Below are 19,340 nucleotides of genomic sequence, written 5' to 3'. Positions count from 1 at the left end.
GATTAAAGAAAAGAAGAAAATAATGACAGATGAAGACAGAATATGATTGATCGTTTTGTGTGCAGGTCATGTATTAAGGCCAGTAGTTAACATTTTTTGTGCACCAGTAGCTAAGGTGGAAAGGCCCCAGAATTGAGGATTGCATTGCAAAAGTTTTTCTGCCAAGAGAGTTTTGAAAGCGTATAGTGGGCCCAATTTTCCCATTAAGAAAGTGTTGCAAAAGTGAATGAGAATGTTTTTCCTACCAAGAAACATATTTTTGCGCAGGGGTGCAACTACTATGGAGAGTCCGCCTTCCCGAGTGGTGTGAAAGTATGGCCACGCCTGTTCAGGATTGTCCAATAAGAATTGAAGGAAAATAATAAATTCCTCCACTAATTGTCTTGATAGGGGAGGTATGTTGATTACAAGAAAAATAGCAGATTCGGGTAAATGTCTTTTGAAGCCACACCTTACCTCATACCTGAGCTGGACTTTGTGTCTCAAATTAAACTCAAGAATTTGACCATGTCTCTGATTGAATCCCCACCTAAGTTTGAGAAATTTACAGCATCTTTATTAGTGTTCAAACCCACAATTGAGCACATATTAATGTCTCTACCTCAGCTCGAGATGTAGTCTAGTGTGCCTATCTTGACACTCACCCATTATGAATTTCATTGAGGGTTTTTTGTGATAACTGTTCATGTCAAAAAGGTTTTCCAGGCTGTGTGCACACCCTGCAGGCACTCTGGAAGAGTAGAATTGTCACATGATGCCTGATGTGATGAATGTGTCACATGCTATCTAGAGAGCTCAAAGTTTAGGAACATTAAGAATGTCCCTAATGATGTTCCTCCTGTGGTGAGACGCGAGACTATCAGTTAGATGGACATCTTATCTCGACTAGCTGGAACCGATATGGAACCGCCGCCCCTATATATATCGTGGGTGACCTGCACCAGCTGTGGAGACCAGGGAGGTGGGATATTCACAAGATGTCCCTCAGAGAGGAAAAGGCCATGGAAGTGGCTTAGGTTGGAGTGTCTGTTTAAGCAACAGTGCCAGAGGTAAATGAGGACATCTAAATATTTTTGTCCATAGCAGAGCCCAGGGAAATCTACCGCAGAGCAGTGAATGTTAAAATGTTGCAGCGCCAGAGCCTAATGGAGCAGGTAATCCCCGACCAGCATGTTTGGGAAAAAGCCATAAAAAAGTTGCAGAACCAGAACCTGTTGGAGTAGATGTCCCCCAACCGGCATATTTGGGGGGACAACCATATGGTGGATATCAGTTCTGCCTTTTTCCTGTCCATTTTGAGAAGACAGAATGGTGTGGTGATAAAGCATCCCACCCAAGGTAAGCTTACCCAGATGTCTATGCTTTGAGGGGGTAATGTTGAGTGCTAGTGGGAGAACTTACCAGCAGTATTTGGAAGCTATTTATGATAGGTTGTTCTTCAATGAAGATGTTTTGTGGGACATGGCTCTGACAGATATCCCTAAAGAGGAACCTTTAGTTTGGGTTCTTTCGGTTGTACCTCACTGATGAAATCTGACACGGCTGAGCCGAGCCGAAAGGGGTGCATGGGACAGAATCCAGGACACTTGGGGGACACTTGCCCTGTGAAGCTGGTAGTGACAAAAAAAAGGTACACAAAGTAAGTTATTGTGAGTAAAAAAGTGACAAAAACTGTCCATAATACAGCATACTGTATAGTAGAAATAAAAATAAAACACTTATGAGCAACTTCACATGTCTAACTTCACATGTCTCAGAGAGGTCAACAAACATGCCTTTCCCCAGAGTTACTCAGCATGTAATGCTTACAATGCAGTCAGGGATTCTGGATAATGATATACAAATGAGAACTCACAGTGTGTCACTTTTTTGCTCTTAGTGCGCATTTGCATGTCATGAATGTATATATTTTTTTGCATTTGCATGTCATGTATGTAACACCCCAGTAATGTGTACATCACATTAGAAAATTTACATTAGAGTAAAGGAAACTCTAATACAGTAAGTATATGAAACATAAAATGACATAATAGTGTCACATAACACGGTTGACCAGACCTACAGTAATTAGGGATCATAATATCCAACTAAAATGTTTATTATAACAGGATCAAGACAACAGTTTGCACGAACAACAATTAATGAACATAACGGAATCAACTCTTTCGGCTACCTTGGAGCAGGACGTCACTGGAGCTGGCTTGCCTTGCTAGGCAAAGTCGTGGTACAGACCACACAGGTCTCAGAGGGGAAAAAGCATTCTCAAACAGTCCCAAGTCATTGGAGATAGTTCTCAGATCAGGCTGATGTATTACACTGAGAAAGTCTAGTCCCCAAGAGCTCCGAAGTCTGGACAATTGACTCCTGGGGATATCGGCATTACACACATACTCTCTCTGGAACTGTGGCTCAGTTACCCCGGTTATAGTAACTGCTCTCCATTGACAAGACATGAAAGGACTGGTACTGAACAATCAGAGGTATCCCTTGAATTCGGGGACCAATCAGGGAGCAGATGGGCAGTGAATGGGGTCCAATCAGAACAGGGAATGGAGCTATGCCCTGTGGTTCCGCCAAAGGTTGATAGACAAGTACTGGTGGGAAAAATGAATTAGTCAATTGGCATTGTGCCTACTGGGCTATTGTCCTGCAGCATGAAGACGGTTTAGGGCTCCTGGTGTCCTGTAGAGTTTAGCGCTGTGCTGTATGGGTAAGCTGTGACTATGGTGCACACCATCCACACATCTATACATTCCTCATTCTTATCTCCCCATTTCCCAACAATGTTCCTCCCCTCTCCCAATACACATACAATAGAGAATAACATAGTGATGCACATAATTGGGTTAGGGGCCGCAACTACTCTTAACACAAGGGTGGTGCCAATTAACTCTTTCTTTGTTTAAAGTAAAACATCATGACTGTCACCATTTTGATGGATCTGGGTCTGCAGGCAGGCTTCCCCTTTATTATGAAGATGCCATGTTGCCTATTTCATCACAAATAGAAAAAGGGACTGTTATTCCAGAAGATTTACAGTCTAAGTAGTTTGTTGGGAGACTTATAGAGACAGTAGGGAAATAAGTACAGTACGTTCAGTATGGTGGAGGTGTAAGGTGAAATTGAGTCCATGCTTTTAAATGCTTAATTCAGAATGTGTTTCAAAATTGTATTTAAAGGTGTGAAGAGAGAGTGATTGGTGTATACCTGAGTCAGAGGGTATGGAAAATCTACTGGTAGGGTGCAGTGAAGAGGAAGAGATACGTAGATGGGAAGACATTATTCTAAGAGTGTGAGGATTCGCCATCCTAGCGGTCGCAGATGTCTCCTCACCTCTACAAGCCTTCCGTGACAGACACCCAGGATGCGCGGTTTCGTGGTCCCAGTACGCGCGCACGTGGACCTTGTGCGTCCTGATCCCCCACCCATGGATTTGGATCCCGCCCCCATCTCTGTCGCACGACGGGTGCGTTCGGCCAGCCTCCCTGATGACGCGCGAGTCAAGCCTCGCTCCCACTCTGGGGAAAGTCAGGATCGCCGTGGGAATGACGTGTGTTCTCGACTCTGCCCTCTGATGTCCGTGATGCGCGCGGGTCGGTGCGCAATTGGTCCCGCCCCCTCTTGTCCCAAGAATCGATATGGGAGTGACGTGCTCTCCAAGCCCGCCCCCTGGCCTCCGTGACGCATGCGAGGCGGCGCACGAGCACTTCAACCCTCATCCCCGATTAGGCTGCATCATTGGGCACACCTGGTTCCACCCTGGCTGGCTATTGGAGGCTTGTCCTATATATGTGGGAAAAAAAGGTGATAGTGCGCAGCTAATAACTAGTGAACAACAAGTATCAAGTGAACAGTGCACCGTGATTAAACAAACAATATTGTGGACCTTAGATGTGGGTCTTGCACTAATCGTGGGTCTGCAGCCTTTCTTGGGGGTGGCTCGACACCCCAGACACTAGACAAAAATGTATACATTCCCTGAAGAAGTAACCTAGTATTACGAAACGCGTTGGATAAGAGGTGTCCATGCTCTTCTCCCCCCATCCTTTGTGATTCTGGACACTATTTGGACACTGTTTATTAGTCATTTGCCTGGCGAAATATCTCTCTCCGCTGCCTTACAACTCTGGATTGACACGCACGCTGTGCGTTCCATGAGAAGCATTGCGGAAGCGGAGGTGCGACTAGTGACGTCATCGCTGAGCGCCCAACGAGGAGTGGCGGCAAATGCTGCAGTGTTCAATGGATGCTGAATCCTACGGCATCTTTACTTGCCTGTGAGCTGTATGCTGTGGGGCTCTCTCTGCAAGGGACTCGTCTACCTACCATCCCCTAACAGAGGACGCTGGAAGGGACTGATGAGGCGGCTGCTGACCCGGTGTATGCTGGGATCCATCTGAGGGTGTCGCACAGTGTCTTCTCCTGGTGTGGTAAACCTATATACCAACTGCTTGTTTATTCCCTACTTGATGTACGCAGAACTATTTATTTTTTAACCATAAAGTCACATTTTATACTTTAATACACTATGTGCGTTGTGCGCCTTGTTCTTTTGTTTTTTGTCCTATATTTACCTTCAGTCTGCTCTCATTCTTTGCTGAGCATAGTCATTGTGATGCTGTGCCTTTCCGCATTCTTGTTACAGAGACCTTGCCTTGTCTTACCTGTCTGTTAAACTCTTGTTGCCTGAACCATGCTTGAACCTTGGACTCCGCTTCTCTCCACTCCTGATCCGGCTTGTATGACCATTCTCCTGTCTCCAGTCCTGACCTTGGCTAAGTACTCCAACGATCCGATAATCTCCTATCCTGAACCTGGCTACGTAACCCGACTATCTGATACTCTCCAATCCTGAACCTGGCTACGCACACTTACGATCCGCAACTCTCCGCTCCTGAACTTTAACTATTCTACAATCTGTAATCCTGACCTGGTTTGAACGACTACTCTACATCCTAGGCACGCCCGCGTGGCTGTGGGTCGGCGTTATCCAATCCCTTACCTCAGCAGCACGGTCGCGCTTCGTTTGTGGTGAGCTACGCATTACAGTATGCTCCGCCACACAAACATCGACAGAGCTGAGTTAGGAAGCGTCATGCGCACACACGCAAGCTACCTAACTACCTTAGAGGAAAAGTTTGTGGGTAACGAGCAAACCATGCTCTCCCTTCAGGAGGATTTTTGCACCCTTTCTCGTGCTTTACAAGAACCGCATTCCCCTCTTGTACCTGCTGTTCCTGAGATTCCCCCTACTCCAGCTTTGACTTTCTCTCAAGAACCTTGCTTACCTTCCCCCAACCGCTATGGGGGCGACCCTCATGAATGTCAGGGTTTTTTGAATCAAGGCTTTATACAATTTGAAATGAATCCTTCACACTTTACGGCAACCCGTGCCAAGGTGGCGTACATTTTTTCTCTCCGTGTAGGTGACGTCTTGCCTGGCATCTCCCATCTGGGAGAGAAGAACCGACCACACGCAGGATATTGGAGCCTTTGCCCGGGAATTCCGGAAAGTGTTTGATACACATGGTCGTAAGGTATGTGCTTCCTCTGCATGTTTCCCAAAACAGTCGTGCAGTCGCCAAATACGCTCTTGAGTTTAGAACTATAGCTGCCGAGACCGACTGGAATGATGTAGTCCTGGCCGCAGCCTTTTGGCAAGGTTTATCGGAAACCTTGAAGGATGAATTTGCAGACTATGATCGTCCCACCGATTTGGAGGAGCTCATCGCTGTCTGTATCAAGGTGGATCGTCGCCTCCTGGAGAGAGGTTCAGAGAAGTTTCACCAATGTACCATCCCAGCACGGATCGATCCTGGTTAGGTGAGCTCCACTGAGGTATCTACCCCGGATACATCAGAACCTAGGCAATTAGGAGATACCAGTATTTCTAAATCTGAAAAATTACACCGCAAAAACGCTGGCCTATGTCTTTACTGCGGTGTTTCTGGACACTTTGCCTATTTTTGTCACCAAAAGTCGGGAAACGCAAAGTTCCCATGTGTCCTGGGGGAGTCTTATTGGGAATGCTTTTTCTCTCCCCTATTTCTACTGACAACCCATCTCGCATTCTTGTCCCCATTACACTCTTTGTGTAGGGCTTTCAAGTATCCACACTTGCTTTCATCGATTCAGGTGCTGGAGGGAACTTCATACAAGCATTCGCAGAACGCCATCTGGTTCCTACAGGCACAGAAAGAAACCCATCGCTCTTGAAGCCATAGACGGAAGACCTCTGCAGCCAGCATTCATCTCCTTGGAGACAGAGGTGCTTCAACTCAAGGTGCAAGACACACACCTGTAAAAGATCAAATTCAATGTCATACTCCTTCCATCAGCGTGATCCTCGGGCTACCCTGGCTACAGATTCACAAACCTCGGGTTGATTGGCTCAACATGGAACCCATCCAATGGAGTACATTTTGCCACAAGAACTACATTCTGGAGGCAAGTAGTATCGGGGGTACCAACGTGTCAGAGGAGCCAGAGAAGGAGAAGGTACAATTGCCAGATGAGTACACTGAGTTTCAGGATATCTTCGATAAGGTCAGATCGGAGGTTCTCCCCCTCACGTCCGTTCGATTGTCCCATCGATCTGCTTCCAGGCACTACTCCCTCCAAAGGGACTTCCTATCCGTTGTCTATGCTGGAGACCAAGGCAACGAAAGAGTGCATTGTGGAGAACTTACAGAAGGTTCAGAGTTTTTCTTTGTGAAGAAGAAGGATGGGTCCTTATGCCCTTGCATAGACTACGAGTCCCTTAACAAAATTACCATAAAAAAACACTATCCCTTGCCCCGTATCAATGAACTGTTTGATCGATTACAAGGAGCTAGTATTTTTTTGAAGTTGGATTTACGAGGTTCTTATAATCTGGTCAAGGTGATGAATGGAAGATGCTTTCAACACCAGAAATGGACATTATGAGTACTTTGCCATGCCCTTTGGTCTGTGCAATACCCCAGCCGTGTTTCAGGATTTCGTTAATTAAATTTTCAGAGATCTCCTCAACTCTTTTGTAATCGTTTATCTTGATGACATTTTAATTTTCTCCAAATCCAGACAGGTACACGTACACATCTCTAATGTGAAACAGGTGCTCCTCCGCTTATGACAGAACAAACTTTTGCTAAATTGGAGAAATGTCATTTTCATCAAACATCCACCATGTTTCTAGGCTACATCATTTCTGATTCCAGTCTCACCATGGATCCCGCCAATGTCAAAGCCATCCTAGATTGGCCACAACCTACCACCCTGAAGGCAGTACAACGCTTCCTCAGATTCTCAAGCTATTACCGTAGGTTTATCCAAAAAATGTCTTCTCTAGTGGCTCCACTTATGGAATTAACCAAGAAGAGAGCGGACCCTGCTTCTTGGTCTGCTGCTGCTCTCCAGTCTTTCGCCTTTCTCAAAAAAGCTTTTGTATCCGCCACCATTCTCATTCATCCTGATCCCAAGCTCCCTTTTACCCTTGAGGCGACACCTCAGATGTGGGCATAGGCGCCGTTCTGTCAAAATGGAAGAATTCCCTTTCCAGGTTGCATCCTTGTGCATTTAAAAAAAAAAAAAATTCTCTGACCCAATGCAACTACGACGTCAGGAACCGGGAAATCCTCGCCATGAAGCTAGCTCTCAAAGAATGGAGACATCTGCTTTAGGGTACTGAAGATCTGATAACCATCCTCACGGATCATAAAACTTGTTTTACATTGAAGGTGCACGCCGCCTGGGAGCCCGCCAAGCCAGATGGTCACTGTTTTTCTCTAGGTTTAATTTCATAATTTCCTACCTTCCCGGATCCAAGAATATTAAAGCTGACATCTTTCTTGACAATTCTCCCTGGATGACAAGACTGAGGATCAGCAAACACCCATTTTACTGGTCAAATGTATTCTCTCGACCACATCATTTTGAGCACTCAAGGAAATTGGCCGCCAACAAAGCCCCATCACTCCTGGTATCTCGCCTCCACAGGACCATCTCTTCACTTCATCTCCACACCGTAAGAAAGTCCTCGAATGGAGTCATTTGTCCAAATCTGCAGGCCATCCCGGCACCAATAGGACCGTGGACCTCATCTCTCGCACCTTTTGGTGGCCAGGAATGCAAAAGGACATAACATTTTTTGTAGCTGCGTGCCCTACGTGTGCCAGGATGCCTCCTGCAGGTCTCCTTCAACCTCTACCTGTTTCGGATCGGCCATGGACACATTTGTCGATTGATTTAATTGTGGACTTGCCTAGTTCCAAGGGTATGGACACGATTCTTGTAGTAGTAGACCGTTTTCAAAACAGGCCCATTTCATACCACTCAAGGGCCTGCCCAATGCTCCCAGATTAGCTGACATCTTTACCAGGGAGACCTTTCAGCTACATGGAGTACCCTTGGAAATAGTTTCAGATAGAGGATCGCAATTCATTTCTTGTTTCTGGCGCTCGTTTTTCCTTCAGCTAGGTATCGCCCCCCATTTCTTGTCGGGATACCACACGCAGACCAATGGTCAAACGGAGAGGACCAACCAGTCCCTTGAACAGTGTCTATGTTGCTTTATGTCAAATTCTCAAGATGACTGGGCGGAACTCTTACCCTGGGCAGAATTCATCCACAATAACTCACGTAGCAGCTCTACCCTGGAGTCACCATTCTTCGTAAATTACGGTTTCAACCCTTCCACTCTTCCTCTTGTTTTACCTTCCTCAGGGGTCTTAGCAGCGGATGACAGGATAAAGACCTTACAAGACCTATGGAAAAAGATTCAGTCAACATCAGGCAAGCAGTCAATAGGCAAAAGAATCAGGCAGATCGCCACTGCAGACCTGCTCTGGACCTTAAACCTGGCGACAAGGTCTGGTTGTCATCCAAGAACATCTGGCTGAAGGTACCCTCTATGAAGTTTGCACCTATATTTCTTGGACCCTTTGCAATTTCCGAAAAGATCCACACGGTGGCATATCGTCTCGCTCTCCCGCCTTTCATGAAGATTCCTTCGGTATTTCACGTTTCTCTTCTCAAACCGGTGGTCCAGAATGTCTTCTCAGTTCCGGTGGCCCCCACATCCCACCTCATGGTTCAAGGACAACCTGGATACGAAATCCAATCTATCCTTGACTCTAAGATCTCCAGAGGTTCGCTACACTATCTGGTGCATGGGAGAGGTTTCGGCCTGGAGGAGAGATCCTGGATTCCGAGCCACCGGGTTCACGCAGCCAAACTGGGTCTGTGTGTTCCATGCCAAATTTCCTCCAGAGAAACTATCGTGGAGACGCCCGGAGGTCGCTCCTAAAGGGAAGGGAGGGTGGGTACTGTGAGGATTCGCCATCCTGGCGGTGGCAGACCGTCTCCTCACCTCAACAAGCCTTCCGTGATGGACACCCAGAATGTGCGGTTTTGTGGTCCCAGTACGTGCGCGTGGACCTTGCACGTCCTGATCCCCCGCCCACAGATTCGGATCCCGCCCCCATCTCCGTCGCACAACGGGTGCATTCGGCCAGCCTCCCTGCTGACTCGTGAGTCAAGCCCCGTCCCCGTACTGGGGAAAGTCAGGATCACCGTGGGAATGACGCGCATTCTCTGCTCCGCCCCCGGACCTCCGTGACGCATGCGGGTCGGCGCGTGATTGGTCCCAACCCCTCTTGTCCCAAAAATCGGCGTGGGAGAGACATGCACTCCACACCCCGCCCCCTGACCTCTGTGATGCAGGCGGGACGGTGCACGAGCTCTTCCCCCTCACCGTCCCATCGATTTGCTTCCAGGCACTACTCCCTCCAAAGGGACTTCCTATCCGTTGTCTATGCTGGAGACCAAGGCAATGAAAGAGTGCATTGCGGAGAACTTACAGAAGATGCAGGGTTTTTCTTTGTGAAGAAGGATGGGTCCTTACGCCCTTGCATAGACTACGGGTCCCTTAACAATTACCGTACAAAAACGCTATGCCTTGCCCCGTATCAATGAACTGTTTGATAGATTACAAGGAGCTAGTATTTTTTTGAAGTTGGATTTACGAGGTGCTTATAATCTGGTCAGGATCCATCAGGGTGATGAATGGAAGGCGGCTTTCAACACCAGAGATGGACATTATGAGTACTTGGTCATACCCTTTGGTCTGTGCAATACCCCAGCTGTGTTTCAGGATTTCGTAAATGAAATTTTCAGAGATATCCTCAACTCTTTTTTAATCGTTTATCTTGATGACATTTTAATTTTCTCCAAATCCAGACAGGTACACGTACACATCTCTAATGTGAAACAGGTGCTCCTTCGCTTATAACAGAACAAACTTTTTGCTAAATTGGAGAAATGTCATTTTCATCAAACATTCACCACGTTTCTAGGCTACATCATTTCTGATTCCAGTCTCACCATGGATCCCGCCAATGTCAAAGCCATCCTAGATTGGCCACAACCTACCACCCTGAAGGCAGTACAACGCTTCCTCGGATTCTCAAGCTATTACCATAGGTTAATCCCAAATTTTTCTTCTCTAGTGGCTCCACTTATGGAATTAACCAAGAAGAGAGCGGACCCTGCTTCTTGGTCTGCTGCTGCTCTCCAGTCTTTCGCCTTTCTCAAAAAAGCTTTTGTATCCGCCACCATTCTTATTCATCCTGACCCCAAGCTCCCTTTTACCCTTGAGGTCGACACCTCAGATGTGGGCGTATGTGCCGTTCTGTCAAAAATGAAGAATTCCCTTTCCAGGTTGCATCCTTGTGCATTTTTTGAAAAAAGAAATTCTCCTGCCCAATGCAACTACGACGTCAGGAACCGGGAAATCCTCGCCATGAAGCTAGCTCTCAAAGAATGGAGACATCTGCTTTAGGGTACTGAAGATCTGATAACCATCCTCACGGATCATAAAACTTGTTTTACATTGAAGGTGCACGCCGCCTGGGAGCCCGCCAAGCCAGATGGTCACTGTTTTTCTCTAGGTTTAATTTCATAATTTCCTACCTTCCCGGATCCAAGAATATTAAAGCTGACATCTTTCTTGACAATTCTCCCTGGATGACAAGACTGAGGATCAGCAAACACCCATTTTACTGGTCAAATGTATTCTCTCGACCACATCATTTTGAGCACTCAAGGAAATTGGCCGCCAACAAAGCCCCATCACTCCTGGTATCTCGCCTCCACAGGACCATCTCTTCACTTCATCTCCACACCGTAAGAAAGTCCTCGAATGGAGTCATTTGTCCAAATCTGCAGGCCATCCCGGCACCAATAGGACCGTGGACCTCATCTCTCGCACCTTTTGGTGGCCAGGAATGCAAAAGGACATAACATTTTTTGTAGCTGCGTGCCCTACGTGTGCCAGGATGCCTCCTGCAGGTCTCCTTCAACCTCTACCTGTTTCGGATCGGCCATGGACACATTTGTCGATTGATTTAATTGTGGACTTGCCTAGTTCCAAGGGTATGGACACGATTCTTGTAGTAGTAGACCGTTTTCAAAACAGGCCCATTTCATACCACTCAAGGGCCTGCCCAATGCTCCCAGATTAGCTGACATCTTTACCAGGGAGACCTTTCAGCTACATGGAGTACCCTTGGAAATAGTTTCAGATAGAGGATCGCAATTCATTTCTTGTTTCTGGCGCTCGTTTTTCCTTCAGCTAGGTATCGCCCCCCATTTCTTGTCGGGATACCACACGCAGACCAATGGTCAAACGGAGAGGACCAACCAGTCCCTTGAACAGTGTCTATGTTGCTTTATGTCAAATTCTCAAGATGACTGGGCGGAACTCTTACCCTGGGCAGAATTCATCCACAATAACTCACGTAGCAGCTCTACCCTGGAGTCACCATTCTTCGTAAATTACGGTTTCAACCCTTCCACTCTTCCTCTTGTTTTACCTTCCTCAGGGGTCTTAGCAGCGGATGACAGGATAAAGACCTTACAAGACCTATGGAAAAAGATTCAGTCAACATCAGGCAAGCAGTCAATAGGCAAAAGAATCAGGCAGATCGCCACTGCAGACCTGCTCTGGACCTTAAACCTGGCGACAAGGTCTGGTTGTCATCCAAGAACATCTGGCTGAAGGTACCCTCTATGAAGTTTGCACCTATATTTCTTGGACCCTTTGCAATTTCCGAAAAGATCCACACGGTGGCATATCGTCTCGCTCTCCCGCCTTTCATGAAGATTCCTTCGGTATTTCACGTTTCTCTTCTCAAACCAGTGGTCCAGACTGTCTTCTCAGTTCCAGTGGCCCCCACCTCTCACCTCATGGTTTAAGGACAACCTAAATACAAAATTCAATATATCCTTGACTCTAAGATCTCCAGAGGTTCGCTACACTATCTGGTGCATGGAGAGGTTTCGGCCTGGAGGAGAGATCCTGGATTCTGTGCCCCCGTGTTGACACAGTCAAACTGGGTCCGTATGTTCCATGCCAAATTTCCTCCAGAGAAACCATCGTGGAGTCGCCCGGAGGTCGCTCCTAAAGGATGGGGGTACTGTGAGGATTTGCCATCCTGCCGGTGGCAGACCGTCTCCTCACCTCAACAAGCCTTCCGTGATGGACACCCAGAATGCGTGGTTTCGTGGTCCCAGTACGTGCGCGTGGACCTTGTGCGTCCTGATCCCCACCCACGGATTCGGATCCTGCCCCCATCTCCGTCGCACAACGGGTGCATTCGGCCAGCCTCCCTGCTGACGCGTGAGTCAAGCCCCACCCCCGCTCTGGGGAAAGTCAGGATCGCCGTGGGAATGACGCGCATTCTCTGCTCCGCCCCCGGACCTCCGTGACGCGCGCGGGTCGGCGTGTGATTGGTCCCACCCCCTCTTGTCCCAAAAATCGGCGTGGGAGTGACAAGTGCTCAACGCCCCGCCCCCTGGCCTCCGTTATGCACGCGGGACGGCGCACGAGCACTTCCACCCTCATCCCCGATTAGGCTGCATGATAGGGCACACCTGTGTGCACCAGCAGCCTATCTGCACTTACTTCCTGGTTCCACCCAGGCTGGCTATTGGAGGCTCTTCCTATATATACCTTCTGTCTGCTCTCATTCTTTGCTGAGCATAGTCATTGTGACGCCGTGCCTTGCTGCATTCTTGTTCCAGAGACCTTGCCTTGCCTTACCTGCCTGTTAACCTCTTGTTGCCTGAACCCTGCTAGAACCTTGGACTCCGCTTCTCTCCACTCCTGATCCGGCTTGTATGACCATTCTCCTGTCTCCAGTCCTGACCTTGGCTAAGTACTCCATCGATCCAATATTCTCCCATCCTGAACCTGGCTATGTACCCCGACTATCCGATAATCTCCAATCCTGAACCTGGCTACGCACACTGACAATCCACAACTCTCCGCTCCTGAACATTAACTATTCTGCACTCTAACAATGATGAATCAGACTGCTCACCTATATAAGAGGCCCTAAAGGGCACAGGTGCAAAAATGTAAATAGTAATGGACTCAAAACAAAGACCCCAAAGAGTAGGGTCAAGAAAGCACCCCCGAAATATGCACTCAATGCCCTGTACGTAGGATAGCTAAATAATCTTAATACTAAATGATAAACAGAAGTCAGAGGTGATGGGCCAAAAACACAAAATAATATAATTTTAATACATCTTAATTATTCAACATTCAAAAATATTAAAATCATATGAAATAGAAACCTCATAGTGGAGTTCAAAGAACTCCACTACGAGGTTTCTATATGATATGATTTTAATATTATTTAGCTATCCTACGTACAGAGCATTGAGTGCATATTTCGGGGGTGCTTTCTTGACCCTACTCTTTGGGGTCTTTGTTTGAGTTTATTCTACAATCTGTAATCCTGACCTGGCTTGAACGACTACTCTACATTATAGACGCGCCCGCGTGGCTGTGGGTCGGCGTTATCCAATCCCCTAGCTCAGCACCGCAGTCGCGCTTCGTTTGTGGTGAGCTACGCGTTACAAAGAGAACGTTAAATGTTTCTAGTTGTAGCATTCTGGATAGTTTGCCAGGGAGAAAGTTGTAAGGCAGATACACCCATTGGTAGTAGATTATAATAGTCAACACTGGAGACTATTTATAATGTATATTTGTGCTGTTTTTTCCATAAGCAATGTGTATTTTGTGTTTATTGATGGGATGATTCTAGAGTTGGGTATCTCCATCATTGATTTACATAAGTCTTTCTTTCATCTCTGTTTAATAGCACTGTTTTCTACCTTTCACTGTATACACAATATTTTATATATATATATATTATATATATATATATATATATATATATATATATATATATATATATATATATAATCACACTATTATTACACACTTCTACAATTCCAAGAAATAGAAATTATGAGATAAATAGTAGCTAATTTATTCAAGAAATTTGACCTGTACATAATAATGATGCTTAACCTGTGAATATTTGGCTTGAAAAATACTATGTGGGTTTGAGGTGTTAACTTTATGACTTCAAATGAATTCTATTATCACAATGTGAAAACAGTACATCGAAAGCATTCACTTGAGTGGCCAACCTCCAGTATAAGCAAAGTGGAAGGAATCCAAATCTAAAGTGTAATGGAATTAAATGTTCTTTATACTGTAGGTTAAGCACTTGATAAATCACAAACCCACGCTTAAATTCAATTTCGTGTTTTCTTCACACCTAGCTTTGCTGACATGGCTAGTGGTGTCAAGGACAGAAATGTTTAGATTGGCTGAAATTGGTAAAATGTACGTTTTTTATTTCAAATGTGTTTCCTTCATTTTCTTTAAATGTTATCTTGCTAATTTTAACACCAGGAGACCCCGTGTTCAGAAAATATTCTGTCGATATACTGTTGCGGCTAAGCTTAATCTAAAGCTTAACAGCAATTGTTCGGGGCTTTTTTTTTTAGCCGCCAAACTTGGCTACGCGTCAGCCGCATCTCGCGGCCGCGCGCCGACCGGTACTCCGTTCAGCGCTAATGGCGCAGAACAATAGAAGCGCCTGCGGCGCAGGAAAAAAAAACTGCGTCTGCACGGGGTTTAAAAATACCCGCGGTGGCGGCCGCTTTAGACTCAGAGCGGCCGCCACTGTAACAGTATTATTCAGAGGAGAAGAATGGATAATGAATAAGAGTAATTTTGTGCATTGTTTTGAGGTTCTCCTTTGCCTTTTTTATTTCCCAATACTCTATGCATATTAAAGCTCAACAATTCCTGAGCCTGTGGGTTACTTTTGGTTAGACAGCGGCACGTAGGTAGTAAATAAAAGGGGAATACTTAGATACAGGTGATGTATACTTTGGGTAAAGCTGAAAGCACTAATATTAAATACATTGTCTGTAATTTAAACAGTTATTTCATAGTTTACTAGTTTTGTATACAGTATTTCAGTGCCAAGTCTAAGAACAATAACACACGTTACAGGGTGTTGTAGTATTAGCCAGTTAGAGATTACTACATAAGATTTTTTTTGGGGGGGGGGGGTGCTGGGGGGAGAAATGCTGGTCAGTACCTCCAATAATTATATATAAACAGTGGCATATTTCCTATTAGGCCTGATAGGCCCGGCCTAAGGTGGCCGAATTTGGGGGTTGGCATTATTTGGAGCCGGCTTGCTGCTTGTGGACATGTGCGAGTGCTGCGGGTTGCTGCTGCGCATGATCGAGCAGCATTAGCTGCTTCTGAGCATGTGAGAGTGCAGCTGGCTGCTTCTGTGATGTGCAAGCACCACTGACCACTTAGTTTTTCACACATAGGTTCTCCATTTTGGCTTTATTTTTGTTAAATAAATCATGACACAGTGTAATATGTCATATAAAAAAAAGAAAAAGAAAACAGCGCAAAAAAACCTCATAGTGTAGTATTAAAATAAAATTTTATAAAGTAATTGGGTGATTATTGCACGTACATCAATAAAAGCATAAATCAGCATGACATGTTTTGGACATGTTACCACTCGCGGGAAACAGCTATGTGCAGGCTGGTGTGTATCTGGATCGTCCTCTGGTCCTCGGTATACAGCTCAGCAAAGGGTTGCACGTCTCTTTGGAGATCCTCCCCGTATGATGTTCACCAGTCTCCGGCAGGCCGCTTGGTGGGAAGTTTAAAACTCCTTTAGGGATCTCCCTGCAGCAGCCGTCAGCTCCGACACGGTGTTCTCACAGGCAGTTCCGGATTGTCCGCAGTAGCGTCTGACGTCATCAGACGGTGCCCGTCTGCACTCGCGTCTCTCCGCTCGCAGTGTTCAATAGAGTGGAAGTCCCATAGACCGTATGCACGAAATATGCAGTGAAATAAAGCCGCAATGGGGTTCAGATAAGGAAGGTATTGGAACGCGCCCTCTCCTAATATTTCACTTTAATATGTCATATGTTGTTGTTCATTTGAGGTTGTATTTACCTAATTTTTAGACCTGCTAAGGAACAGATAATTGTTATTATGTCCTGATATATAAAACCATGGAAGTCAAAGAGGGTGTACTTTCTTTTTCATATGACTGTATGAATGTGTGTATATATATATATATATATATATATATATATATATATATATACACACACACACACACACACAGTGGTCGACAAATCACCCAAAAATCTACTCGCCATCTAGCCCCGCCCCCAGTCCCGCCCCCAGACCTGCTTTTTAAAAAAAAAATGAATAAATTCTTAGTAAGAACAACATTCGTTTTTGACATTAGTTTATTTATTGTACTACAATTATTCCTTATTACTTGTGTGTGTATGTGTGTATGTGTGTGTAAATGTTGGATTTAGAAAAAAAAGCCAGATGTGAATGACTAGTTTCCTGAACCCCATAACTAGTGCCTGGACGCCCCCGCGTCACAATATCTAAAGCAGCAATCCCGCCTGGGATCTTACCTGATCCGCAGTCCCTCAATGTCCAGGTAACCTCATTCCCGCAATGTTATACATTGGAGGGGAGGTGTTCCTTACCTGTCTTCTGGTTTAGGGGGGATTCCGATGTCTTCCATGTGAAGCTCAAGAGTTAGATCTGGAAGAAAGCAGTATAGGTTATTTCGGTGTAGAGACACAGAGAAAGAGACACAGACAAAGAGAGACACAGAGAGAGAGAGAACACACACAGAAAGAGAATGAGAGACAAAGACAGAGAGAGAGTGACACAGAGAGTGCGACAGAGAGAGACCGACAGAGAGAGAGGGCGACAGAGAGAGGGAGAGGGCGACAGGGAAAGGGTGAGGGCGACAGGGAAAGGGTGAGGGTGACAGAGAAAGGGTGAGGGAAACAGGGAAAGGGTGAGGGTGACATGGAAAGGGTGAGGGCGACAGGGAAAGGGTGAAGGCGACATGGAAAGGGTGAGGGCGACAGGGAAAGGGTGAGTGCAACAGGGAAAGGGTGAGGGCAAGAGGGAAAAAGTGAGGGTGACAGGGAAAGGGTGAGGGTGACAAGGAAAGTGGAGGGAACAGGGAAAGGGTGAGGGCGAAAGGGATCAGTGAGGGCAACAGGGAAAAGGTGAGGGCAACAGGGAAAGGGTGACAGGGAAAGGGTAAGGGCGACAGGATGGGTGAGGGCGAAAGGGAAAGGGTGAGGGCAACAGGGAAAGGGTGAGGGCAACAGGGAAAGATTGAAGGCGACAGGGAAAGGGTGAGGGCGACAGGGAAAGGGTGAGGGTGACAGGGATAATGTGAGGGTTACAGGGAAAGGTTGAGGGCGACAGGGAAAGGGTGAGGGCGACAGGGAAAGGGTGACGGCGAGAGGGAAAGGGTGAGGGTGACAGGGAAAGGGTGAGGGTGACAGGGAAAGGGTGAGGGTGACAGGGAAAGGGTGACACAGGGAGAGGGTGAGGGTGACAGGGAAAGGTTGAGGGTGACAGGGAAAGGGTGAGGGTGACAGGGAAAGGGTGAGGTTGACAGGGAAAGGGTGAGGGCGACAGGATGGGTGAGGGCGAAAGGGAAAGAATGAGGGTGACAGGGAAAGGGTGAGGTGACAGGGAAAGGGAAGGGTGAAAGAGAAAGGGTGAGGGCGACAGGGAAAGGGTGAGGGCGACAGGGAAAGGGTGAGGGCGACAGGGATCGGTGAGGGCGACAGTGAAAGGGTGAGGGCGACAGGGAAACGGTGACATGGAAAGGGTGAGGGTGACAGGATGGGCGTGGGCAAAAGGGAAAGGGTGAGGGCGACAGGGAAAGTGTGAGGGCGACAGGGAAAGGTTGAGAGCGACAGGGAAAGGGTGAGGGCGACAGGGAAAGGGTGAGGGCGACAGGGAAAGGGTGAGGGCGACATGGAATGGGTGAGGGCGACAGAGATCGGTGAGGGCGACAGTGAAAGGGTGAGGGCGACAGGGAAACGGTGACATTGAAAGGGTGAGGGTGACAGGATGGGCGTGGGCAAAAGGGAAAGGGTGAGGGCGACAGGGAAAGGGTGAGGGCGACAGGGAAAGGTTGAGAGCGACAGGGAAAGGGTGAGGGCGACAGGGAAAGGGTGAGGGCGACAGGGAAAGGGTGAGGGTGACAGGTAGAGTGTGAGGGCGACAGGGAAAGGGTGAGGGTTAAAGGAAAAGGGTGAGGGCGACGGAAAGGGTGAGGGCGACAGGGAAAGGATGAGGGCGATAGGGATCGGTGAGGGCGACAGGGAAAGGGTGAGGGCGACAGGGAAAGGGTGAGGGCAACAGGGAAAGGGTGAGGGCGACAGGGAGAGGATGCGGGCAGCTGGGAGAGGGAGAGGGCAACAGGGAAAGGGTGAGGGTGACACAGAGAGAGGGTGACACAGGGAGAGGGTGACACAGGGAGAGGTGACACAGGGAGAGGGTGACACAGGGAGAGGGTGACAGAGGGATAGGGTGACACAGGGAGAGGGTGAAACAGGGAGAGGATGAGGTTGGCACAGGCAGAGGGTGACAGGGAGAAGGTGACAGGGAGAGAGAGAGAGGGTGACACACTCACAGACACACAGATATACACACACTCACAGACACTCACACACACACAACACTCACAGACACTCACACACACACTCACAGACATTCACAGACACACACACACACACACACACACACACAAACACACACACACACACACACACACACACACACACACACACACACACACACACACACACACACACACACACACACACACTCACAGACACACACACACACACACACACACACACACACACACACACACACACACACACACACACACACACACACACACACACACACACACACACACAGACACGCACACAGACACGCACACTCACAGGCACACACATACACTCACAGAAACACACTCACAGAAACACACTCACAGACACACACATACACTCACAGAGACACACACACACTCACAGACACACACACACACTCACTCACAGACACATACACACACACACACACACACACACACACACACACACACACACAC

At 47.2% G+C, this 19,340-nt stretch overlaps 1 protein-coding gene across 1 annotated transcript; it reads left to right on the top strand.

Moving 5' to 3' along the window:
- Positions 1-7,167: 7,167 nt before the first annotated feature.
- LOC142494683 (uncharacterized) lies at positions 7,168-7,503 on the top strand. Its single transcript, XM_075599115.1, has one exon. The coding sequence runs from the start codon at positions 7,168-7,170 to the stop codon at positions 7,501-7,503; it is 336 nt and encodes a 111-aa protein (XP_075455230.1).
- The last annotated feature ends 11,837 nt before the right edge of the window (positions 7,504-19,340 follow it).

This window comes from Ascaphus truei, chromosome 5 (assembly GCF_040206685.1).
Source record: "Ascaphus truei isolate aAscTru1 chromosome 5, aAscTru1.hap1, whole genome shotgun sequence".
Classification (NCBI taxonomy): domain Eukaryota; kingdom Metazoa; phylum Chordata; class Amphibia; order Anura; family Ascaphidae; genus Ascaphus; species Ascaphus truei.
This window is presented reverse-complemented; position numbering and strand designations above follow the sequence as displayed.

Coding starts and splice junctions, on each gene's coding strand:
- LOC142494683 (XM_075599115.1), top strand. CDS start 7,168: ATGTTTCTAGGCTACATCATTTCTGATTCCAGTCTCACCATGGATCCC.